General features: G+C 47.3%; 1 protein-coding gene across 5 annotated transcripts in view; it reads right to left on the reverse strand.

Moving 5' to 3' along the window:
* The window catches only part of UNKL (unk like zinc finger), an 87,660-nt gene that overhangs the window by 45,712 nt on the left and 14,713 nt on the right, over positions 1-27,235 (reverse strand). For 3 of the 5 annotated variants that reach the window (XM_073555201.1, XM_073555200.1, XM_073555202.1), the window contains exons 3-8: positions 7,824-8,000; positions 7,438-7,568; positions 6,457-6,592; positions 5,773-5,890; positions 4,247-4,331; positions 3,976-4,142 (exon numbers count right to left, since the gene is read on the reverse strand). In XM_073555201.1, coding sequence (XP_073411302.1) covers positions 3,976-4,142; positions 4,247-4,331; positions 5,773-5,890; positions 6,457-6,592; positions 7,438-7,568; positions 7,824-8,000 — 814 coding nt within the window. Of the gene's footprint in view, positions 1-981; positions 1,152-3,975; positions 4,143-4,246; positions 4,332-5,772; positions 5,891-6,456; positions 6,593-7,437; positions 7,661-7,823; positions 8,001-27,235 lie in introns of those variants that run through there. The other 2 variants (XM_073555204.1, XM_073555203.1) reach the window with 2 other exon arrangements.

Below are 27,235 nucleotides of genomic sequence, written 5' to 3' on the forward strand. Positions count from 1 at the left end.
AGACACCCCCCCCCCCCCCGAAATGAAAAGGAAGGCTAGCGGTGGGGTCTGAACGCTCAGGGTCCCTTCGAGGCGCTATGCAGCTGGTGCTGCCGCAGAGACAGGGCGCAGGGAGTCCGGTCTGACAAGTGCTATGCCTTGCTGCACCTCCCCCGGTCCCAACAGGAGCCCTCAGTTGGACTGGGGTCCCTGGGCTGGCAAGCGGCCGAATGGTGCCTGGTACAGGCACTACCTGCGGTGTCTCAACCTAATACCCCCAGAGGGGGATTAGGGAGGGTGCTGCCGTCACCGTCAGGGGGCTTCATCGTCGCCTCAACCTCAACCCAGAGCCGAAAGGAACTGAGGAGGGAGGGGGGTTCTCAACTTCGCACCAGTACCCGAGGGACTGGGGAAGGAGCGACATGGGGAATAGCCACCTCGACCTCTACCGGGTACCCCTAATAGGGGACCGAGGAGGGAGCCATGCCGGGGAGCCTCGCTGGAGACCCGCTTTTCTTCATCTGTAGTCCGTTGGAAAAAAAATCCAGGAAAAAAAGACGGAGTAAAAATTCTTAGGTGTGCCTCCTTGCGACACTAAGCAAAAACTGGAGAAGACTGGCGCAGTCCAGGGGTGTATACTGCAGAGGAGGAGCCAAAGTTAATCTTTTTCAGATTATGCATAGTGTCGCCTCCTAGTGGACAGCAGCATAACACCCACGGTTCTGTGTCCCCCAATTAGGCGACAGAGTAAAGTGAAAATAAATAATACATTGAAGACGTATATACCCTCAGCATAAAACAATTTTCCTTGATACATACTAAAAACACTACCCGATGTAGCTGCAGAAACAGCCTGAAAATAAGCTCAAGATTAATTTGGCTTTGTTATATATAAAAAAACACCACATTAAAGAAAGGAGGTTGTAACACACATTTACTGTCCAAGCTGTGAAAACGGAAAAAAAAAAAAAAAAAAATCAAGTCAATCCCACTTTTGGACACATACCTGGTGCTCTCGGATAGGTAGAGCATGGTGAGGGGACACCTGGAGTGGTAGATTCACAACACAAAGCATTTGCTAATGTTTTTGGCCTGCCTATGGATCCAACAGGCGAGAAGGAGCTACTGCTCCCTGAGCTGGAGGCAACTGTTGGACTACTACAGCATGAAATCTGTAGAGGAAGAATATGGATACAAAAGACAAATAATGGATGTGCCTGATGGTTTCGCCTCACCGTACATCAAAGTTAAATATTCCCAGCACGTTGTCCCAGCCCCGATATCGTCTGAGCTACAGCTCGCTCTTTAGTCGGGCACGTTAGCGGGTGCGAAGTACAATACGTGAGCAGTACAGAGCTGCACATCATCAGCCCCCGGCACAACACAGATTAAAGAACGGATTACCATTGACTTCATCAATACATTGGACAAAAAAAAAGGAGTTTCTTCCCTCTTTACAAGCAAAAAAAGTCATAGTAAGAATTTGCAGCCACAAAATAAAACAAAGAAAAAAAAAAAAAGACAGGACCGAGCTTTCCCCAATCTTGTACATATATGGCGTATCTGTGAAAAATGCTATAATATACCAACTGATGAGGACGCCACCAGAGGGATCTGCCTCCATCACTTCAAGGAATCACTAGTACGAAATGTTCAAAAATTGCAAAGCAAGAGTGCTTCTCGATTTATAGACACTCTCATACAAGTGAATGGATTTTATCCCCCCGCAGTGAGCGCCAGAGCCCCTCTCGAGATAGATGCAGGTCCGGACGTCCATGGTATAATCTGTGGATGTTATACAAACTAGGAGCAGAGGGGGGGGGGGGGGGGGGAGAAACACAACTCTGGCACTCACCCCGTGGCTAAAAAAGTTATTCCTTAATTACATACCATGTGGAGGATACAGAAAAAAAGAGCAAAAGACGTTTCACACTGCCAAGCGCTTCTTCCAGGCTCTGTTCTCAGCTCCACCCAACCCCCACTAGATTTTGTTTTTCCAGGAGGAGACATATTATAAAAACCAGTTACCTAGTGACACAGAATTGACATAAATAAATCCGCTGTCAGGGGATCAAATCCCAATCAGGGGTTGGGATGAGCTGAAAACTGAGCCCTGATGAAGCGCTTGGCAGTGCGAAACGGTTGTTGCTCTTTTGTCGGTCTGTAGTGCAAACCTATCCTCTATTCACGTGGTTAAACGTGGGGGGTGTGTCATAAATGTAGACGATAGGACAACCCTTCCGTGGTTGGGGGAGAATTGTCTGCCATCAAAATTTTGAAATTTCCACTTGAAAATCCCAGTATTTGCCCCTGTGAATGTGGTGATCAGACATGTGATGTGACAATACTAGATTAAAAAGGACTTTCAGCTTATGGTCTATGCTTAGAGGGTTTTCAGCCAAATTTATCTCAGTCAAGAGATAATTTAATAAAAACACAATCTGCAAATCACATTATTTACAAATGGTCTTGGCCTTAAAAAAAAGAAAAAGTTACTCCAAACTGTCTAACTGGTGTCCTGTGGAATCAGTCTCTAGTAGAAAAGACACTGACACAGATTACAGGAAGGGGCAGTGGGTGTTTAACTATAACTGCAGGGGCAATGCATGCTGGGAAGTATAGGAAAGGAAGTTCCAGCACTTATAGTGCTGACAGATTGCCAATTTCGATGCACCCACTCCAACATTAGATAGTAGATAAAAGCATAAGAAATGTTACAGTTCCTGAACATATGTGTATTGGGCTGATTCATTAACCCTGGTATTGTAAATAAAGGGGTGAAGTGGAGTAAGATACACCTAATTCATTAAGAGGTGCACAGAATTTGATTCAATAGGAGAGTCTTACAAGTGCCTTGTGCCTCCATGGCATAACTTTTCATAAATTAGATAGGCAGGAGTAGCTACGCTTTTTCCATGTTCCGCCCATTTACAGAAGCTGGCGTTAAGATACAAAAAAAAAAAAAAAAAAAAAATTTTTTGCACAACTCGGATGCACAAAAATGTAGACTTTTTAAAGTGCTTTATACCAAATGACTAGCATAAACACCTTAATGAATAGGTGACCAAATTTTATCTTTTTGTGTGGGATGAGGTCAGTACAGGTCTCTACAGGTTTTGTGTGATAGGACTCGTACACCTTAATTTAAGAGGACCTTAAACCAAATTTCTCCTGTTGAACTGGACACACCGTGTAATAGTGGCTGCAGAGCAGGGTCAAGGTTTCGGCTATTTTTTGCCTCTCAGTGATCCTAATGACATCATCACAAGTCCTTCTGCACTTCTACGTTGCTGCCTGCTTATGATTGGTCAGTATCATACAAGGGCGAAGGACACGCCCCCAGTGAAAACTGTATGCTAACACCCACTTGGACTTAACTCATTAGTTGCAAAATATTTGATTGGTATTATCTCTGAAACGGAAAGCTGAAATTGAAAGAAAAAAAAAAACATAAAACTTTTTAATCAACTCTACAGCCACTATTAAATGGTGTGTTCAGTTCAAAATGAAAAATTTGATGAAATGTTCTCATTTTAATGGCCTCACCCCATCATCAGAAACTTCCCTATAATTGCTATGACAAGTAATGGTTTAGAAACAGAATAGGATGAAGACGGATTAATAAGGGAGAGAATATTGCAGGTCAAATAGTCAGCAGATCCTGAAAACACGAAAAAGGAATAAAAGTAGATTATTTTTAAGATCCCTAAAATAATACAAATGTGTAATAAATAATTCATGCCAAGCAGGAGACAGGACATCTCAGGAGGCTGCTCTGAGAGAGGAGGACGACACGCTCCTCCCCTACCTTATATTAAAACAATGCAAAAATGGTGACAACCGTTGTAATTTTAGCTCTGAGGTCTGCAGCAACAAATATCCTGGTGCAAACTACTACATCACCAATGATCTAAGCGGTGTGTGATCGTGTACGGTGGAGATGGGGAACGTCAGCAAATAATCCGCTGAACAGTGGCTACTGGTGGCCATACTTACATTTGTGGTTTGTTCGCTGTGGTTCAGGAGGCTATTGGTACAACTCATCGCAGTGTTCCAGTCGCCGGAGAGGCCGATGCCATCTGACGAATACAGAGACGGGGCTTGTTTTAGATGACAGCTTGATTGCATCATGACATTCAGAGTCTCTTCAGCAGAGGGAATCCCTGCAAAAAAAAAAGTTACCATCATGTGCTAGATTACAACCATCATGTGCCGGAAAGAAAGGGGACTACTCGGCTCCACCCCATACAGCATGCCCGCTACTTACGTTCAACATGCGCAAATGCACAAAATGGTCCTCTTGGGCAGTACCCAGTTTGCCTCACATCATTGCACTTTGTAGACTTGTAGATCTAGGAGGAAGACAATTTTAAGTACCGGTACATATTTTTTTTGACCACCATTCATATTCTGACCTTCCTCCCACCTTATTTACAGGAAAACTGGGTCATGTGATCTCAAGTCTGACAACCAGTCCAGTATATAATTATTTATGAGAGCAGGTATAGTGATATTACATTGCATAGGATAACCAGACTGTCTCTGGTAGCCATATTTTATCACTATAATGCGCACTGACAGTGCACTCTTCTCTTCTTAAGTACACACACATCCATACACTAGATGGTGGCCCGATTCTAACGCATCGGGTATTCTAGAATATGGCCAGTGGGGGTTATACTCACCTTCCGACGGCCCCCGATCTCCTCTCCACGAGCCCGGCATCTTCCGGTCTCAGTAATGCTTAGCGCTTAGGTCAATCAGTGGTCTTTCACGCAAAGCATTACTGGGACCGGAAGGTGCCGGACACGTGGTGGGGATAGGAGGGACGGAGTCCAGGGGCCATCGGATGGTGAGTATAATCACTATTTTTTATTTTAATTCTATTTTTTACAGGTTTATGGTACCCAGGGCCTGGAGGAGAGTCTCCTCTCACATTGAGCGCTGCGCCGGTCATCTCCCGGCTGCATCACCGCTGACCTTCGTGCAGCAGGAGATGACCCGCGGCACCGGTAGCGTGCGTCGTTCAGATTCCGCCCCAATTTGTGGCTGGACTGCGCCTGTCGCTCATTGGTCATGCCCAGCTGGTCGCGACCAATCAGCGACACGGGATTTCCGTTACAGACAGACAGAATTAGACGATTATATAGTAGATATATATTCCACAGTGACAAGATCCCACTGAGCATGCGTTTGGAAATTACATCCGATGTAGGCTCAGTAGAGCAGGGACTAGCCCAGCCTCTGAAATTTACGCCACCGATGGGTACAAGGGCTGAGACAGTGACTGCCTCCTGATGATGACTCGTTTGAGCATCCCACCATACAACGAGGTTCTTAAATGAAGTGTGAAAAAAACCCAAAACAAAACAGTGTAATGAGAGAATAAGAAATTTTTAATAAAAGTATAATAGAATAGAGATTGGATTATGGCATTGGATAGATTTAGGATTAAAATTGTTTGTTGACCACTCTTTTCAAACAATTTGCCACTATAAAAAGCAAATTTTGCGGAAAACCAAAATTTGTGTCAATCTCAAAACTTTTGGCTATGATTGTACATCACATAGGATACATGGAGACTTTGCTTATATTCATCATATAGGATACACTGAGAAAAAAAAAACGTTCACTATATGCAAAAAAAAAAACAAAGAAACAATTCATCCTGAAGCTTGTCAAAACAAATGAAAAACAAACAACTAAAAAATTTTTTACAACTCTCAAAGGGATTGTGAAATGTTTTAATTCTTGCTGGTTAGAAAGTCATCAGTGACGGGGAGAACATCTCACCTCTGGATGGAACTGCTGCTCAGTGCGGGAATGGCAGTACTGACAACCGTCCCCACTTTCACACTTCGAAGGCTCTCCCCACTCATCCCCATGTTTCACGCTTGGGCACGGTGTGGATCTAGGACAGAATAGCGCCAATAATAAATAAAAAAAAAGAAGAAAAACCTGTTCGGCCGAGGTAACATTGCGTTTAGCAGTCCGTTAGATGGACTGCGTTACACCATGGTATAACGCGGTGTAACGCAGTCCGTTAACGCTGCCATTGACACCCATTAAGTGGCGCGACGCATGCCGTACAGCGGCACGCGTTCGCAATGTGCCGCCATTCACTGATGGAGCCTCGAACGCGGGCTGCAGCGTCTGAGGCTCCGTCACCGCTAGCGCTGATGAATCATCAGCGCTAGCGGGCATAGCATAATGCGATCGCGTTATGCTATACCGTTAACGCAGCCTGTCAACGCTATGCGTTCAACGGGCTGCATTACACAATCTCAACCTAGCCTAAGTAAATGCCGTGTTTGCACAGAAATTTGCATTCTAGTTGTGACATTGCTGCAATTTTACAGCTTGTGGTGATACCTGGCCTTATGGTGTGTAATGGGGCAACACAGAGCACTCGTGTACGATGTAGGTGGGTGTATAAGACCCTAAATCAACACTGTGCACAAACAAGGACGCAGGTACCTGTATTTGAATTTCCTTGGGTTGCGTCTCCTGTCCCGGCTATTGTGGTAGTGAGGGCAGGCATATCCTTGGCGACAGAGCCTGGGTGGCTTAGTACATTGCTCCGTTTTATAGCTGGCAAGTACAAAGTTTGTATCTGTGAATGAAAAAAGAAATGTTTATTTTTCGTAATTTAATATACAATATGCCCAAGCCAGGAGCCATTACGCCTGGACGGAAATAGCGCATCAATAAGCATGTCTAAATGACGTGCAGCTGAGAAATGTAAAGTGTGCTGCACTTCCGTTCACCACCACCAGATGGCAGCTGGCGGAGCCTGGCACATACTTGCTTTTTTAGGCTACAGATGCATAATTATATGTCTGCTGGGTTTTTTTTTTTTCATATTCTTCCATAAATCTATGGAAATTGATTGGATCAAACAATGCACGCAGATTATAAACGTGCTTGACCTTTAACCGAGCTATGGCAGCGCATCACTGTGAATATCTGGGAAGAATGGGAACGTCGCGGGGCTACAGCTGTACCCCGCATGGTCTGCCCTGCATGGGGGCTCGCGTCTTAGCTGTCGTCATCTGCGCAGTACCATCTGGAGGTCTCTTGACGGTTTCTGCAGAATTTACACTTTCTGAATAGACTTCTGCACTGGATGAGTCAATGCTAATCCCACACTCATTGAATATTTAGTACGGTCACCAATTTACAGGATCAACTTTCCAAACACAAGGGGGAAAAAAAAAAGTGGCTTTTTGCCTTGCTATTTTCACGAGCCGGTTCTAATTTCCATGTCATATGATCCTTGTCATGTCTGAATGCAATCAGCCAGTTTTCGGACTCCTCTGTCTCTAGACGTGGGTCACTTTAAATCACATTGCAAGACCGTCCATTCATTTGCGTTCTTGTCTGCGCTCCTGCACTATACCCATTTCTCTCCAACACTGCATGTAACACTGGTACAACTGTGCCTCTTCGGGGGCTTACCTTGCCACCTGGGGTCCTCTCCTAGAATCTTCTCGATCATTGCCTGGCTGGCCAGCACTCCCGGCTGCAGGTCAGGAATGCCGTCGCTCCCAAGTTGCCCATTCTGTAAGGCTTCCTGCGCTTGGATTTCCCTTGGTCACAACAACATTTCTGATTACTTAATGTATCCGTAACGAGCCGCATTTTATAGGCCATCAGTATAATGCAGTCGAGGACCCGAAAGCTGTGAAATAGTTATTTCCCGAGAGATAAGCCACTTCTAGAAGTGTCAGATCAGAAGTATACAACGAGACAATCGGCCAACAGCAACATTACAAAGTGCGGCCCCCTTCCCCTCGCCCCCCCAAAAAAATCCAACGCCGGACCGAAACAAAGCGCTGTCTCACCTTATGTCATAGACAGGAGGTCTGAGGTCATGAGGACCATGGGCAAAGGCACAATGGGGTCCGTTCTTCACGCAATGTCCTCGAGCATCGGTTTCGTGGATACAAGTACCGGTCTTGTAATAGCGGAGATGATACTTTCTTTCAGTGTCGCCCGTTGTCCTATGCAAATATGGACAACTGAAACAGAAAAGGAAAAAACAAAATTATATATATATTGCTTGACCCTCACCCAGCCCTTGTAGACACTGAGCCCTCGTGGGCAGGGTCCTTGCTCCTCCTGTACCAGTCGTGACTTAATATTTAAGATTACTGTCCTCGTTTTTTACTATGTATACCCCTACTCACATGTAAAGCACCATGGAATAAATCAGATGAATGAAGGAGAAAAAGGATGGCACTCACAGTTCCACAAAACAAGGCTTTATTCAAGAAAATGCAGGCATCAGCACGGGAGAAATGTGCAAGGTACGGACTACGGCCGTTTGGCGTTGTGCCGCGCTTCAACGGGGCCAGCACAGTGTGAAACGGCCGTAGTCCATACCTTGCACATTTCTCCCGTGCTGATGCCTGCATTTTCTTGAATATATGTTAAAATTATATATATTTTTTAGCATTTTTATTATAATTACGCAATACAAATTACGGTATATAGAATTTTTAGCAATATAGATAATATATGTACTTTTTTTTTTTTTTTAACAGCAGAGTCCCTGTATATACTGTATATTTCAGAACATTAATGAGACCCTGAAGATTTCCTGGAGGTGGTGTCTGAGGTGTCAAACCTCATGAATTTGATTCTTGTTATTTTGCCTTTATCAAAAAAAAACACAAGATCTTGCTCGCCAATGTGTAAAAATACAAAGGCGCCTCCTGAGTTCACTTCCGTTACTACAAACCAATAAGCCAGAATAAACTTTATTAAAAGAAAAAAAAAAGTTTCCCCTTGGCTTGGAATTGAAAATAACGATAATGTAAAATAAATTAAATAAATTTAACACTGTATTAAGTGGAACTAAAAATAAATAATAATGATAATGTAAAATAAATTAAATTGTTTAACACTGTATTAAAGGGGTTGTCCAGGTTTGGCACAGAAGTCTAGGAGTTCACTCTGTGACTGCAGACTTGTGGCTCTTCACAGCGCGCACAGTCAGGATTCTCCGATGCCAGCAGCAAAATCAAGTGTATTGAGCCTGTGTTCAGTCTTCTGAACGTTTTCTGTGAATTCGCCTGAAAAAGACATTGTGTGCATATACACTTATACAAAATTTTTACTCCCAACCCCCCGGGGGTCTTTTGTCTTTTTATATTCTTGGGATGACAACAAGAATGCTTGATGTCAGTGACTAAAAGATGAAATGGAAACGGTGTGTACAAAAGGACTTATAAAAAATACCCAATTAATACCAAGGGCTCACGCAGCCGTGGATGGACAGATGTCCTACACCGTCCACACAGGACGCAATATAGAATTTTTCTTTCAATTAGCTTGCTATTAAAATAAATAAAATCCAAGAATGCGTCCAGATGAAATTGGAGCCATCCAGTGATAAAGCAGTAGAAACTAGATTCTCTATGACCGCTCAATGCTAAACCCCAACCCATAATATGGTTATTTCGCAGACCGCATTGGGATAGAGGCCATCTTTCCCTAAAACAAGAGGAATAATCCAAAAACAAGGGCTAAAAATCTCAGCTCCATCAAGTCCAAAAACAAGAATCAAACTCTAAATCTATAAATCTAGCCCGAGATAAAAAGCAGTAAGAGAAACAATGAGACGACTGCACAGAATAACTGGAAAGCCTTCATTGTATAATGACATCCATGCAGATAGTCATTAGCCCACAAAGGGCCGGGCAGAGACACCGGGGGCCTGCTACTACAGAACCCAGGGTCAAGTATGATTTTTTTTTTTTTTACCAGCTTGTCCAGAATAGTGGTCGAAAAAGCTGCACCACAAGCCTAAGGCATTCTGGTCCATTAAAACAATCTATAGAGAAAAATCGTAGTTGCTTACCGATAATGGTATTTCTCCGATCCCATGACGGCACCACGGAGAGAGGGGATCCGCCCCACGGGGACAGGAAACCTACCGATAAAAAGGCGGTACCTCTCTCCCACATCAGTTGTTCTACAGAGCATTAATGGAACTTCAGCCTAATACTAACACAACACTTTAAGAAAAAAGGAATTTCTATAATTATTAAACTGCGTAGAGGAGACACCACGTGACTTTGACCAAACTGTAATTACAATAAGTGCGCACCCCATGCGTGTAGGGAGGAAATATACGGGTGCCGTCATGGGATCGGAGAAATACCGTTATCGGTAAGTAACTACGATTTTCTCCTTCACCCCCATGACGGCACCAGGGAGAGAATTGCAGAGACCATTGGGGGGGGGGGGGGGACCACTGCCTCCAGCACTCTTCTACCAAAGGTTAGATCTGAGGAGGTGGCTAGGTCCAGCCGATAGTGGTTAAAGAAAGTTAAAGGAGAGGACCAAGTATCTGCTCAATGGAGACGCCTGCTCTCTCTGCCCAAGTTGACACTGCTCTTGTGGAATGGGCCGTTATTCTGCCCGGGATGTCCGCGCCTTCTGACGAGTACGACAAGGTGATGGCGTCCCTTATCCACCTCGCCAGCGTGCCCTTTGATGCCTTTAGCCCTTTCTTTGGCCCCTGGAAGCAGGCAAAAAGAGCCCCATCTTTCCTACACTCCCTGGTTGCCGCTAAGTATTCCATTAGGCATCTCCTGACAATGTGTGCAAGGTCTCTTCTCCCTTGTTTTTGGGATTGGGGCAAAAGGAGGGGAGGGAAATTTCCTGAGTTCGGTGGAATCGGGACGCTACCTTCGGCAGATAGAACAGACCCAGTCTAAGTACCACCCTGTCATTCAGAATCTGTGTGAATGGAGGAAAGGCTGAGAGGGCCTGGATGTCGCTAATTCTACGGGCCGATGTGAGGGCTACCAGGAGGGAGGTCTTGAGAGATATTAATTTTAGCGGTGCTTTCTGCAAAGGCTCAAAGGGAAGCTTGGTCAGGGCTGAGAGTACCAAGTTTAGATCCCAGGGAGGGGTGTTTAGGGAAGACACGGGCCTGGATCTACTGACTGCCTTGATGAACCTGGACACCCAACGATTCCCCGCCAAGTCACAGTTGTATAGGGCCCTCAGGGCTGCCACTTGAACCTTTAGTGTGCTGGTAGCTAGGCCTTGCTCTAAACCCCTTTGTAGGAACTCTAAGATCTTTGATATGGGTACCTCCCCCTTTGGACTAGCCTTTGATACTGAAAGGAACTTTCTCCAGACCCTCCCGTACTGTTTAGTGGTTATCGGCTTCCTGCTTCGTAGTAGCGTGGATACTAAATTTTAGGAGAACCCTCTATTAATTAACAGAGCCCATTCAAATTCCAGGCCATCATGTGTAGGTTCTCCGCCTGGGGGTGCAGTATTGGGCCCTGGGAGAGTAAGTTCGGGATATCTGGGAGGACCCAAGGATCGGAGATGGACATTCTCCTCAGCCAAGAGAACCACGTCCTTCTCGGCAAGAAGGGGGCTGTTACAGAACCACTCAGCACCAAGAATATGTTGTGCAGTTATATGTATATATAATAGGTTCCATGTGAGATGCATGTCCCTAATGTATCAGCAGTGTCCGCCCTCCCCCTACCTTTGTAATTCCCACAGTAAACATATGCAGGCTCCGGCCACCTGCTGCTTTTGTAATGCATGTCTGGCCTGACGCTTGTCTATTGGCCGGCCCTCTGTATCTGTGTGATATATTCTGTGTCCTGTGAGTAAAGTGTTGTCAGACTGGAAATACATGGAGAAGCAGTGATCTTTTATATGCGCCCATGCACTAAGAGGAATTCCAGCCAGCGTCCTTCATTCAGACTCCAGCCAACGCAGAGTGGACCTCCGAAAATACGGGGTGGTACTGAAAGAGGTACCCCAGCTTGGAAGACCCCGTTACACTGGTGGCAGCCAACGGGATTTGATACCCCTTCTACAGGAGGAAAGGAATGAATGGAAAATAATTACCAGAAGTTAAAGAGGACATTAAAAGACCTGGTGGAAGCCCGAGGGTTGATCGCCAGCAACAAAACAAAAGCGGATTTGATAGCAGCCATCATGGATCACGACAGTGCAGCCAGGGCTGTGGAGTCGGTAAGCCACAGTTGCGACTCCGACTCCTGGATTTTATCAGGCTCCGACTCCTTCATAAATGGCCAATTCATAACAACAAATTTACTGTTGCAAAATATTAAACATCGTGCTTATTCAGTTTCTCACCATCATATAAGTAATCAGACCACTTAGAGCAAAAACTACATTTATTAGAATACAATTAGAATATAGCAAATAACTTTTATAAACTTTTATAAACTGTAAGTAAATATGCAATAAACACTTTTATGTAGTTAATAAGAAGAAATCTATAAATTTGTCCTCAGAAAAAGTATTGCCTCTGCCAGATCCTCCTTCATGGATGCCCTCAAATCTGATCTAATTATTTTGAGAGCAGAGAACAACCTCTCTACACTAACTTGTGTTGGTGGCAAAGCAGTAACCACTCGGGCAACATCTCTGACAATGTCAGGATACAGAGGAATCGCTTGTTGCACTGTTATTTTTGATGAACGGTCAAATTTCTCAATTTCTTTTAGTGCACATGAAAAATTCTGCTGAAATGTACTGGCTGTGTTCCTTGATGGGGATGACTCTTCTTCTATGCGGGAACGCTTTGCATGGTCCTTGTGATCCAAATATTTTTCGAAATTAAATTCTTCATCAGTTGATGATGAGGGTGAAGATGTGGCAGGACGACCAAATTCTTCTTGTTCCTCCTGACTGTTCTGCAACCCTTTCATCCTTACTGCTATTTCAAACAGAGCTTCTTTTCCTTTACTTAGCTGTTGATCATCTAGAAGAATCCGATGCATTGGGTCTACATAAACAGCTGCCAAAAGAATGTTATTTTGTAATAGTAGCTCCTCTCTCTATTTCATTGATGTAGCAATGCCACTTGCAATTAACCCTCCTCTTTGGGACAGGCGAAACATCAGGTTCTTCCACTCCTTTAAGAAAATACCTGGAGTTAAGTCCTCTGCTTGTAATTTTTTAGTCACTGTAAATGGGTGCTCTAGCAATTTTTCCAGCTCAGTCACCTGATTCCACTGACTTTCATTTAGCGTCAGTTGAGGGTTAGCCATGTCTACAAGAAAGGTTTTCAGTTCAACCAAGCGCTGAATCATTAAGTAAGTACTGCCCCATCGTGTGGCTTGATCAATAATGGACCCTTTTCCAGCACGTCTCTTTAAAATTGAGTCAACTTTAGGGGTTCTGGCAACAGTAACCAATTTTCTCACCTTGCCAATCAGTGCAGCAGCATGTCCTTCTTGCAGACTGTCTCTTATAGCCAGCTGTAGCGTATGCACAACACAGCGCATGTGATGAATGAAAGAACATATTGACACAGTTTCAACAAGATCATCTAAATTATCATGTTGCTGTTCATCTGAAGCAACTTCAGTTTGCTCCTCAGTTACAATACTGTGTTCCTCTATTTCAAACATTTCTGTGTCTGTGGACCCAGAATGTTCTTCTAGCTGCTGGTCACCATCATTACTCTCATTCATTAGCTTAATAGTACTTATCATATTTGAAGCATTGTCAGTTACGACAGAAAGAACTTGCTCTTTTTTAAGTTCATAGTCTTGCAGAACCTTTTCCACCAAGACCTGGAGAAACACACTGGTGTGATGAGCTTTGGTGTCTTTTACTGCCAATGTCTTCGTAACTATTTCATTTTTGTCACAAACAAATCGGACATTGATGGAAAAATAGTTCACTCTGTGACGTATGCAGGCATCCATTTTAAGAAACAGATAGCGTCCCTTGAGAGTTTTTTTAAGTTCTTCCTTTTGTTTAAAAGCTTCTTCGATTGCTAATTTTCTAATACTCTCTCTCTCCAGAGAAACACCAAGCTTGCGGGCCATTTCCCCATTCAGACACATAAAATCTGGTCGTGAAAATAATGAAATAGGCACACTATCCTTTACAACAAGCTCTATGATATGTTTTTTTAAATGTATCTACTGTCATTGTCACAGTAACTTTGTCACTGACAAAATATCTTGCAACTGATGGCTGCAAAGTTCTCTGCTCCTTTGTTTGGCTGGAAGAGCTGGGCACTGGTTCATTGGTTTGGATGCAGTCTTTCTCATCCACTGCTTTCAGTACTTCTGGATGAAAGCGCTGTAAATGTCTCTTTAGATTAGAAGCTCTGGTAGGAGCATTTTTATCTTTGCCTGAATATGCACTCATCTTGGCTTCACAGCATTTGGTTTCGTATGGATCATTTGTCATACACTGACAGACATAATGTTTTCTATCTTGAGTGATGGTGAAATGTTCAAATACAGCTGATTTAATGTGATGCTTCTTTGACATTCTCAGGTTTTTAATTCTGCATTCACAATCCAAATGACAATTGTTTTTCCTAAAAACAATTGTACAAAATTATTGCCAGGTCGTACAACTGATATAGTGGTCAGTAATACTGTTGTTATTCCTCATGTACTCACAGTTAACTGATGCAAAGTTTGTTGAAAGGAAAATACTTCTTACAGTCTTCCTCTTCTGAGTAGCAGGCAGCTGTGAGATGCTTGGAAGACGCACACCTAGTATGATCTAGTCTAGAGGAGGAGCTTTACTACTAAGAATTTGCAACACATTTTCACTTTCAATTTCATACATTGTAAGTAGGGGGGTTGGGGCAGCATGAGGTTAACCAAGTATAAGATTAGATAAGGGCAGTGGAGAACAGTGACACACAAGAAGTAAGAAATGTCTCTATCTCCAGCAGAGCTGCTTATCACTGTTGTTCATAGTTTGATAGAACATATATATTTGAGTAACATTTATAAAATTCATATGAAAGTTCAATTATGAAATATTAATACATTTTTTTTAAAGCTGGAGTCGGAGTTGGTACATTTCTACCGACTCCGACTCCAACCAAAACTAACTCCGACTCCACGACTCCGAAGCCCTGAGTGCAGCGCCCCCCAATGTGAAAGTGGAGGAGACCGAATTCGAGAGGGAGATAAAGAACAGACTGGCGTTCTATGGCCCAAACCCTGCAGTAGAGATCATACGAGAGGTGATGGCTGATGTGCGTAATGATCTGAAGGAAAAGATGGCCGAGCGGACCAGGATAGAGCTAGCCAAGATGGAGATGGCAGAGCGGACCAAAGTGGAGCTGGCCAAGATGGAGATGGCAGAGCGGTGAGAGGAGAGTCAGCGAGAGCAGGGGGAGCTCTGGCCTTCGACCAGGTACCTTCAACAGTAAGCCACAAAAAGATCCAGTACAATGCCTTCCGACAGTTGGGGGAGGCAGAGGAAGACATTGATGGCTTTCTGCAGGACTTTGAGCGGCAGTGTGCTCTTCATCAAGTAAAGCCGGAGGAACGGGTTCAGATTCTGGCCAGCAAGCTGACAGGCCGGGCAGCGGACGCCTATCGCAAGGAACCTGATGAGGACTGTATGGACTATGAGCGGATCAAAGAAGTGATCTTGGCCCGGTATGCGCTGACACCAGAGGCCTACCGCCAAAAGTTCCGCGGACTTATAAAACGCGTAACCGATACCCACGCTGAATGGGCCTGTAAATTACGGCGGTCACTGCTACAGTGGGTACAAGGGAGCCAAGCAACCACTAAGGAGGACGTCCTCCAGCTCTTCCTATTAGAACGATTCTTTAATGGACTAAACCCCGACACAGGAATGGCTTCGGGACAGGCGGACAACGACTCTTGAGGAAGCCGCTCGTCTGGCCGATGAACATCATGATGCCAGGAGGCCGCAGCTGTCCGGATCAAAGGTGGTCACTAGGGGCCCGCCCATGGACCTGGAGGGCCCCAAACCAATGAAGATTGTAGGGGGACCAGCTAGAAACCCGGCCTACCACAGTCCCCCTGGGGCGCGATGCCACACCTGTTGTCAGCTGGGCCACCTGCAAAGACAATTCCCCAACCGGACTCAGCATACCCAGTGGCCAAAGGCGGGAACAGCTACCTTCAGCCGGGCTGCTGTACACTGCTACCAACGCGAAGCTGACAGGGCTTTGGGGGCGATTAACCAAGGGGTGGAAGAGATGGAGGAAGTGCTGCATGAAGTAGACCCCGTGCAGGCAGACCGGGCAGATAATCAACAACAGCATCGACAGGTCGTGTGGGTTAATGGGAAACGTATGCAGGGACTAAGATTCCGGGGCAACTCTGACCCTTGTGAAGCCTCATCTCATCCGGGACCAAGAGAAGACGGACCGGACAATGGCAGTCCGTGTAGCAGGGGGAGCCATACATCGACTACCCACTGCCAGGATTCACCTGAACTGGGCAGTCGGGGATGGCCTTGTTGAGGTCGGCTTGATGGAGGATTTGCCTGCAGACATCTTGCTGGGAAATGACTTGGGGCCCATGTTGTCTGCATTCTCGGTGGCCCCTCTGGCTGAGACATATCCTGTGACCACCCGGAGACAAGCTCGAGCTGCGAAGGCGGAATCACACTCAGAGGCACAAGTAAGACATTCCAGCCCTACACGTATTCCCATAGCCAGACACATTTCTTGGGCCACCCCAGATGAATTTAAGAGGGAGTTACTTGAGGATCCTTCATTAGAGGGATATTGTGGGAAGGCACAGGAGGGGAGAGGGGTACTGGAAGGGGAACAGTTTGTATGGAAGCAGGGACTCCTCTACCGGATCACAGAGCAGCACCACACAGGGACGAGCCCCACTATAAAACGACAGCTGGTAGTTCCCAAGAAGTATAGGCAGGAGTTACTGCGAATCTCTCATGATATACCCTTGGCCGGGCACTTCGGCGTCAGTCGCACCAGGCATCGTCTGACACAAAACTTCTTTTGGCCGGGGGTAACCTATGATGTTCGTCAGTACTGCCAGACCTGTGACACTTGCCTGCGCATTGGCAAGAGGGGGGATCGATGCAAGGCCAAATTAGCCCCCTCCCCATTGTGGAGGAACCATTTAGCCGAGTAGCGGTCGATCTGATAGGGCCGTTAGCCAAACCCAGTCCGTCAGCGAAAAGGTATATATTGACAGTGGTAGATTATGCCACACGGTATCCAGAGGCGGTTGCGTTACCTAACATACTGGCAGAGACGGTGGCGGCCGCCCTGCTCCAGGTTTTCTCACGGGTTGGATTTCCCCGGGAGATTATCTCGGACCAGGGTACCCAGTTTACAGCAGAGGTGACCAACCAACTGTGGAAGCTGTGTGGCGTAAAGTCCATTAGAAGCGCCCCGTACCACCCGCAAACCAATGGGTTGTGTGAACGCTTTAAAGGGACATTAAAACAGCTCATTGGGACTTTTACCAGGACCTACAGGGACTGGGAGAAATTCTTGCCTCACCTCCTGTTTGCGTATCGGGAGGTGCCCCAAAAATCCACGGGGTTCTCCCCGTTCGAGCTGGTATACGGGAGACGGGTAAGGGGACCCCTAGACTTAGTGCTGGAACACTGGGAAGGGGAGGGCCTCATAGAAGGGGTACCTATTGTACCCTATGTGCTGGAATTCCGGGACCGCCTACAGGAGCTGACCCAGGTTGTACGTGAGAACCTGCAGGCGACCCAGCGGCGCCAGCGCGTATGGTACGATCGGAGGGCCAGAGAGCGCACCTTGGAAATAGGACAGAAGGTCCTGGTGTTAGAGCCCACTAAGCAGAACAAGTTCCAAGCTGCATGGCAGGGGCCCTACCAGGTAGTGGGGAAAATAGCCGACACAACCTATAATGTCACCGATTGTGACGACCCCAGGGTTATCCGCATGTTCCACGTGAATATGCTGAAGCCTTACCGGGAGCGCCCTGAAGAGGTAGTGGCCATCTGTGCACCTGAAGCAGAGGATTTAGCCGGACTTCCCTTGCCGGATGTCTTAGGGGAAAGGACTCAGTCTAAAACATGGGACCAGGTATACTTGGGTGAAGACTTAGGCCCCCGGGAGAGACAGCGTAGCCAAGCCCCTCACTGATTTGACCCGTAAGAACCAACCCCGCCAGGTAACCTGGGCCCCAGAGTGTGAGGAAGCCTTCCGCCAACTAAAGGACGCCCTCACCAATACCCCTGTATTGGCCGCACCCGACCCAACTAAACGTTTCCTTGTTCACACAGACGCTTCTATGTTTGGATTGGGGACAGTACTGAGCCAAGTCGGGCCGGACGGCCAAGAACACCCGGTAGCTTACCTGAGTCAGAAACTACTGCCCCGTGAAGTAAGCTATGCGGCCATCGAGAAGGAGTGCCTGGCGGTAGTATGGGCACTCAAGAAGTTGCAACCATATTTGTATGGACGACAGTTTTCCCTCCTAACGGACCATAATCCCTTAGTCTGGCTTAATCGGGTCTCCGGAGACAACGCCAGATTGCTGCGGTGGAGTTTAGCCCTACAACCTCTGGACTTCACCATCCACTACAGACCCGGCAAACAAAACGGTAACGCCGATGGACTAAGTCGACAAACGGAACTTGTACCAACCCCATAAACTTCGGTCATCCCCAAACCGATCCATTGAGGATCAGACTGTGTATGCCGATCACGTCGCTGAAAAGGGGGAGCCGTGTTACAGAACCACTCAGCACCCAGAATATGTTGTGCAGTTATATGTATATATAATAGGTTCCATGTGAGATGCATGTCCCTAATGTATCAGCAGTGTCCACCCTCCCCCTACCTTTGTAATTCCCACAGTAAACATACGCAGGCTCCGGCCACCTGCTGCTTTTGTAATACATGTCTGGCCTGACGCTTGTCTATTGGCCGCCCCTCTGTATTTGTGTGATATATTCTGTGTCCTGTGAGTAAAGTGTTGTCAGACTGGAAATACATGGAGAAGCAGTGATCTTTTATATGCGCCCATGCACTCAGAGGAATTCCAGCCAGCGTCCTTCATTCAGACTCCAGCCAACGCAGAGTGGACCTCTGAAAACACGGGGTGGTACTGAAAGAGGTACCCCAGCTTGGAAGACCCCGTTACAGGGGCTATTAATATTACCCTCGCTTTGTCCCCCCCGAATCTTCCTCAGAACTGATGGAATTAAGGCTATTGGTGGGAATGCATATGTAAGGGGGCAGTGCCAGGGGATCATAAGGGCGTCCAGGGCTATCGGGTCCCCGGATGGGTCTATGGAACAGAATGTTTTCACTTTCCGATTTGTTTTATTGGCGAATAGGTCTATGTTGGGTTTCCCCCATAGCTTTGCGACCTGATTGAAAACTTCCTGGTTCAGCTCCCATTCGCCCTGTCTCAGCTGTGTGCGACTTAAAAAGTCCGCCATCACATTGTTTGACCCTTTTATGTGTAGTGCCGTTATTGAGCCTAGGTTCCCTTCTGCCAAGTGGAAAATTGACTTTGTCACATCCATAAGGGTACGGGATCTCGTGCCCCCCTGATGATTTAAGTAAGCAACTACAGTGCTGTTGTTGGAAAACACTCTTACGTGGTGGCCTCTGAGGGGTTTTAGAAAAAACAGGAGAGCGCGCTTCACCGCTAATAGCTCCTTCATATTTGAGGAGGCTGTCTTTTCGTTTTCTGTCCAGGCTCCTTGTGCCACCTGGTTGTCCCAGTGAGCCCCCCACCCCCTGGGGCTTGCGTCTGTAGTAAGGATCTGGGAGACCGGTATCACCCAAAGAACCCCCCTGGATAGGTTGGACAGTTTCGTCCACCACTGTAGAGAGCGAGCTGTTACGGGTGAGATGTTTAACTGCCCTCCTAAATTCCCGTGAAGAGAAATTTCTGCCTCTAGTATCTCCCACTGGAGATCTCTTGTATGAGCTTGGGCCCACTGGACCGCTGGCAGGCAGGCTGTCATTGAGCAGAGCAAGGACATGGCCTTCCTGAGTGTCATTAGTGTCCGTGTTATTGCTTCTGTTGCTAGCTGCTCTATGTGTAGCCTTTTCCCTTCGCTGAGGCGGCACTCCTGCCTGATGGAATCTATGGTTATGCCAATATTCTTGCACCTGGCTTGGAATTAACCGAGATTTCGGTAGGTTCAGCAGCCAACCTAGGTTGGACAAAGATTCCATAGTCTGGTTCAACTGGTCTCTGCAATGGCCGGGGGAGTTGCCTACTACTAGGAAGTCGTCCAAGTACGGGACTATTAGGACGTCCTGTTCTCTCAAGTGTGCCATAACCTCCAATATGATTTTCGTAAATACTCTTGGGGCAATGGCCAGCCCGAATGGGAGGGCTTTGAATTGGTAATGTTTTATTTATCCCCCTATTGTGACTGCTATTCTGAGAAACCGGCGGTAGTCTGTGGGTATGGGGACGTGATAGTACGCGTCTTTTAAGTCAAGTACAGCCATGTAACAAGCTGGAAACAATATCTTTACTGCAGATTTTATTGTCTCCATCTTGAATGGAGGAATCACTAGGCATTTCTTTAACCTTTTCAGGTTCACTATCGTCCTGAACGTCCCATCTGGTTTCTTTCGCAAGAAGATCTGGGAATAGAAACCTTCTCCTTTTTCTTGGTGGGGAACCTCCTGCAACAACGCTTTCTCCACCAGGGTCTGAATCCCCTGCTGTACTGCAACTTGCTCTTCTGTCGACTGCCTCTGTGGGGTCACTACGAAAGAGGGTTTGGGTGAGGTGTGGAATTTTAATTTGAGCCCTGTTTCTATGATGCTTAGGATCCAGGAACTGCTTGATATCTTTTCCCAGGTTGGGAAGAAGAGGCTCAATCTTCCCCCTACCTGGGAGACCCCTTCATTGGGGTTGCTTTTTGTCTGCCGGTTTCCCGAACATGAACCCCTTCCCTTTGCCTCTTCTATCTTCCCACTTGTCCTGGGAGTTTTTAGGCAGCTTCCTCTGGATAAATTTCCTGCTCCGAAAACATTTGAAGGGGAAATTGGATGGGTTAGGGAAAGACTTCTTTTTATCCCCCGCTTTCTCGAGTATATCGTCCAGTGTAGGCCCGAAAAGGAATTCCCCATCACAGGGGAAGGAGCATAACTTTGTCTTTGTTTGCAGGTCTCCCGTCCAGCACTTGAGCCATAGAGCCCTTCGTGCTGCGTTCGAGAATGAGGCTGCTCTGGTGGTCAACCTGATTGAATCCGCGGATGCGTCAGCTAGAAATGCCGCTGCTCCTCTCATTAACGGGATGGAGTCCAGGATTGCTCCCCTTGGCGTTTTGTTCCTTAGTTGGTTGTCCAGCTGGTCCAGCCACACCATCAGGGCTCTAGCTGTGCAAGTGGCAGCTATAGCGGGTTTTAGACCACCTCCGGCTGCCTCCCAGGCTCCTTTTAGGAATGCATCCGCTTTCTTATCCATAGGGTCTTTCAATGTCCCCATGTCCTCGAACAGCAGAGAGAATTTTTTCGAGGCCTTTGCAATGGCTACGTCCACTTTCGGTGCCTTGTCCCAAAAAGAGTAGTTTGGCTCCTCAAAGGGGTATTTCCTTTTTGGTGCTAGGAGGCCCTTCTTCTCTGGCCTTTTCCATTCCCTCTGTATGAGCGCCTGGATTTTATCATTCATGGGAAACTACCTCCTTTTCTTCTGCTCCAATCCGCTAAACATGGCATCCTGGATGGTCCTTTTAGGCCTGGTGTCTACTAGCCCCATAGTGGTTCTGATAGCCTTTAATAAATTTTCCGTCTCTTCTATAGGGAAGCAGCTGCGACCTTAATCCTCAGAACACGAGGAGCAGGACGACAGGCTGTGTCTGATGAAGATCCGCTCTCTCTTTCACTAGGATCTGACTCGGTTTCCTTCCTTTTGGGTTTCTTATGCTTTTTGCTTTTTCCCTGCAGGGTTTTGACGGTGTTCTCTACCTGGTGGGCAATTAGGGCTCTAAGGTCAGGAGCGAACCCTGGGGATTCCTTGCATATTGTATGTTCAATGCAGGACTGGCAGAGCCTTTTTTCCCATGCCGTGGGGAGCTCCTCCTTACAAAGTGGGCAAATCTTGTGGTTGGACTTCTGTGTACACTTCTTCCCCTATAAGAGAAGGAGGACAGGCCCTAATTACAGCATATACGTTCACGTAGTCCACTTACCCGCCAGCCCGAAGAAGGATACCGAATCAGACGTGGGCCCTGGATCTGCACGCGGCTTGTCCTTCGGGACCCCTGCCCCCCCGGACTCCTTGCTGCGTCAGGACTCCGAACGACTGCTGCTGCTGTGTCGTTGCGACTGCTCCTTTGTCTCCTTCTTACGGTGCTGCTGCGGTGACTTTCGTGGCTGCTGCTGGTGTCCTGTGTCTGAGGACACGTCCAGCAGCTGCTGCTCTTCTGGCTCGGCGCTCATGGCTCCTGGTGACAGGCTGCGCTATGCCCCCTATCTTTTAAGCCAAACGCGTGCAAGTTTCAAAAAAAATTTTTTTTTTTCTGTATGCGCGCCCCCGGCCAGCTAGTTTGTGACGTGCAATCTCCGCCCTGCGCGTGTGCACCACCATCGCCCCGTGGTGCATTGCGTGGGCGGCGGCGCCGCCTCCCCCTGCCCTCCAGCGCGTGTCGCCGCTCCTCCCCGCGCGTGCGCCCACCACCGGCTCCCAGTGATGCATTGCGCGAGCGGCAGCGTCTCCCCCGGCTGCCGGTGCGAATGGGGGATATCTGCACCCGCTGGCGCTCTCCCACCCCGGTACCTGCTCCGGCCCAGGGCCGCTTCCGGCCGCAATCCTGAGGACAGATCTTCCTGCTGCCGCCTCTCCCCCTCGCACACCCTGGAGGCCCGCTGACCCCAGCGGTGGCGCCTCGGGTAACCGCCCCAACTGGGGCAGGGGGCTCCCGCTGCCATCCTCCAGACTGGTCGGCCCCGGCATCCGGTAAGTCTGTAGGTTCCCTTATGGGGACAGGAAACCAACTGATGCGGGAGAGAGGTACCGCCTTTTTATCGGTAGGTTTCCTGTCCCCGTGGGGCGGATCCCCTCTCTCCGTGGTGCCGTCATGGGGGAAGGAGAAAAAGGTCTCGTCAGCCATCATCCTTCACAGCAAGGTAAAACTGCTTTTGGTGCACATATCATTCTAATATGTCCAGTAACTCCCAATTCTCATGCTTTGTAACTTGCCACTTACTCATTGCGAGTAAGCGGTCACTTCAACATCCTACCGGTACTATAGGTACATGAACATCCCTGCTCCTCATATCCCAGCATTGCTTTGCTCCTACCATTCTTTAATGGCTTGCCTTCCATAAACTGAGAGATGGCTTCTTGCTTCTGTCTGTATCAAGTGTGACAGACAGGAGAGCAGGAGGAAAAAGCCCAAGACCCGCAGCTGCCCAGTTAGTGTAATCCGTCTGGGATGTCTCTGCTTGCTAGAAATGGATTACACTTGACAACAGGCGGCGAACAGAAAGTTAAACAGTAAAGAGACACCTCGTGGTCGGGACTTTGTAATAATTTGTCACACTATCTATTAAAGGAGCCTACAGTTAAAGCTACAGTGACCATTAAACCTCCCGTGTACTATTTTTTTTTTTTTTTTTCAATCCGCAGTCACAGCAGAACAAGAGCTCCATGACACATCCCCATCACCACGCAAACGACGACCAGACAAGCAAGGAAATATGGGGAGGGCTACAGAATTTTTTGAATTATTTGAGGCCCTCAATTATGTCCTTATCGGAGCTGTATAATTACACCGTCCGCCTCAGAAGAGGGGACCGCTTCCAGGAACTGAAGCAGATGCCTGTCGAAAAACATGGAGACAAAAAAACAAAGTGAAAAAAAAAAAAAAAAAGACAAGAGGAGCATCTTAAGCATCTTGCTGTAAGAGTCTTGCATAATACATCGGCATTAAACAGGTGAGAGTGTAGACGGAGCCGCATTCCATTTTCGTCACATCAAGGCTGTCATGGCAACAGAACGAGCCCGCCGCTGGCACGCCGCCAACCATCTCCCTTTAATACGGGCTGCAGTCTGTGAAAGCAGAAATAAAAGGTGAATGATTCCTGGAGGCTTCACCACTAGCGTCTGTGTAGTATCTCATCACCTAATAAAGCAGGATGACAGCTATAAAAGAGCAGATGAAGCTCGCGGTGCTCTTACATGGGGCTGCCGCAATCCGCACTCCGGGAGACATTTCGATTGAGGATTATTGTCTGCACAATTTCGCTGCCTCCGTAAGATTTTTATGGCGGCTCCAATGTTGAACATTATTCCACACTGTGATCTGTGCGCGGGGACAGATTATAGAGAACGGATACAGGCGCACATCGATCCAGTACACAACATATCATTACAAGTCTCGCCGAGAACACCAGGAGAGCAGACAAGGGTCTAATACAAGGGGGAATCGGATCCAGAGATAAGAACCCTACACAAGACTTTCTAATCGGCCACAAATTACGCCTCGTCGGGTTTTGTGGCCGATATTGCCACTGTCCGGTTGGATGGCCGTCCTAGTCACGATGTCACGGGTCTTCAACAGGCACAACTATGACATTTAGACTACTATGACATCGTGCAGCAACTACGTCATATCCACACGGTGTCGGTCACCCCCACCAACATTAATTGAAACAAATATATGGTCATATTATTAGTTTCCATAAAAAGTAATCCTTTACTGTCCAGACAATGCAGCTTAGGGGACTCTGTGCACACTTTGTATGGCCTAGAGGTCAATGCAGCGTTCTGTCCCCTTAACATAACACGGTCCCCCCATAAATTGACTGACTTTGCTCTCTTGCCTGGAGCGAACGCTGCCTGAACAGAATCCTCCTGCCTGCGCTTACAGGCCTCTCTGCTGCGGCCGCTTGCTGCTCTTCCCGGTGTATTAGTGCACACATGATGGCTTCTGCACCACCAGTGTGCAAGCGCACCACCACCGTATCCACACATAAAAGGATTCTCTTGCGGCAGTGCTCGCTCCAGGCAAACGATCGCTGTCAATCATTATACAGGAAAGGGCTGCGTGATGCTTAATCAGGGGTGGAAGGATGTCTAGAGCTCTTGACCACACCGAGGGTGCAACCACCACTTTAATCTGCATATTGATTAAATATTGTTTTCTGGACCCCAAAAAGGAAAGAATTGTTACCCTAAACGAATGCTTTTCACAGGGGCCAATGTGACTGTAATTAGCGTTTGAGGAGCAGACTCCATTTTAAAGGTGACCGCTGCAGCCAATCACTGGCCTCATCTATATGAAAGACATGACTGTTGAGGCCAATGATAGAAATTGCGTCATCGTTGCAGGGAGGACCATGGGATCGGATGCGGCGGAGTTATTAACTATGTAATGGTTACTTTCAGCACTAAGGCAGTTTTTTCTTTTTTTTTAAATGACGGACAACCCCTTTAAGCTGTAATTTTAGATTGTGTTACCACCTTTAATTAGATATCAGAATTTTTACCGAATGGAGTTAGCAAAAAAAGCTAGTGACAATCCTGACCAGTAACAGTCTTCTTACTCCACTAAGAAAGGGGTCGGGAAAAATATATATGTATATAAAAACTGAATGTCTGTACAGTATGTATCACCAACCAATCACGAAGCATCTTTCATTTCACCAGAGCTGTTCAAAAGAGGCTGAGCTGTGATTGGTTGTTATGAGCAACAGTTTCCCTGCAACCAATGACTAAGCATCTCTCATTTCACCAGAGCTGGTTAAAAGTAGCCGAGTTGTGATTGCTATGAGCAAGTTTTCCCACTTGACAACACCTCAGCAGACACTGACATGGTGGGAGAAACCTAGCATCCCCGGGAACATAAGCTCCCAGCCATTGTCTGCCCCTCTGAAAGGAGCAGAGAGCACATAATAATCTTTATTTTTACATAGCGCTAACATATTCCGCAGCGCTTTACAGTTTGCACACATTATCATCACTGTCCCCGATGGGGCTCACAATCTTAGTTCCCTATCAGTATGTCTTTGGAACATGACAAATGAATCCCCCCTCCCTGCCCATATCCCCATCACACATCCTCCATCCCTTAGGCAAATCTTCCCTCTTAAAGGGATCCCTGGTATGGAAGTTAGGACCGTTCCACTCAGCTCTGTGGTTCTGACCCCAGGGTCTCTTAAAGGGATCCCCGGTATGGAAGTGAGGGCAAATCCACTCTGTGCTTTGGTTCTGACCCCAGGCTCTCTTAAAGGGATCTCCTGTATGAAAGTTAGGGCAAATCCCTCAATGCTGATCCCAGGGTTCTAGTAAAGGGATCATTGACAGGCAAGTCACGGCAAATCCACTCAGTGCTCTGGTTCTGATCCCAGGCTCTCTTAAAATGGATCCCCGGTATGGAAGTGAAGGCAAATTCACTCTGCGCTCCAATTCTCACCCCAGGCTTCTATTAAAGGGATCCCCGGTATGGGAGTTAGGACCGTTCCACTCAGCGCTCTGGTTCTGACCCAAGGCTCACAGGATGATGTGGGATATTAGGGGTAGTAGTCCGGTGGCTCTGGCTGATGGGATGATGTGAAATATTAGTGGTAGTAGTCCGGTGGCTCTGGCTGATGGGATGATGTGAAATATTAGGGGTAGTAGTCCGGTGATTCTGGCTGACGGGATGATGTGGGATATTAGGGGTAGTAGTCCGGTAGCTCTGGCTGACGGGATGATGTGGGATATTAGGGGGTAGTAGTCCGGTGGCTCTGGCTGACGGGATAATGTGGGATATTAGGGGTAGTAGTCCGGTGGCTCTGGCTGACGGGATGATGTGGGATATTAGGGGTAGTAGTCCGGTGGCTCTGGCTGACGGGATGATGTGGGATATTAGGGGTAGTAGTCCGGTGGCTCTGGCTGACGGGATGATGTGGGATATTAGGGGTAGTAGTCCAGTGGCTCTGGCTGATGGGATGATGTGAAATATTAGTGGTAGTAGTCCGGTGGCTCTGGCTGATGGGATGATGTGAAATATTAGGGGTAGTAGTCCGGTGATTCTGGCTGACGGGATGATGTGGGATATTATTGGTAGTGGTCCTGTGGCTCTGGCTGACGGGATGATGTGGGATATTAGGGGTAGTAGTCCGGTGGCTCTGGCTGACGGGATGATGTGGGATATTAGTGGTAGTAGTCCGGTGGCTCTGGCTGACGGGATGATGTGGGATATTAGTGGTAGTAGTCCGGTGGCTCTGGCTGACGGGATGATGTGGGATATTAGGGGTAGTAGTCCGGTGGCTCTGGCTGACGGGATGATGTGGGATATTAGTGGTAGTAGTCCGGTGGCTCTGGCTGACGGGATGATGTGGGATATTAGTGGTAGTAGTCCGGTGGCTCTGGCTGACGGGATGATGTGGGATATTAGTGGTAGTAGTCCGGTGGCTCTGGCTGACGGGATGATGTGGGATATTAGTGGTAGTAGTCCGGTGGCTCTGGCTGACGGGATGATGTGGGATATTAGGGGTAGTAGTCCGGTGGCTCTGGCTGACGGGATGATG

This window comes from Dendrobates tinctorius, unplaced genomic scaffold (assembly GCF_039654945.1).
Source record: "Dendrobates tinctorius isolate UK_male_01 unplaced genomic scaffold, ASM3965494v1 ptg000222l, whole genome shotgun sequence".
Taxonomy (NCBI): domain Eukaryota; kingdom Metazoa; phylum Chordata; class Amphibia; order Anura; family Dendrobatidae; genus Dendrobates; species Dendrobates tinctorius.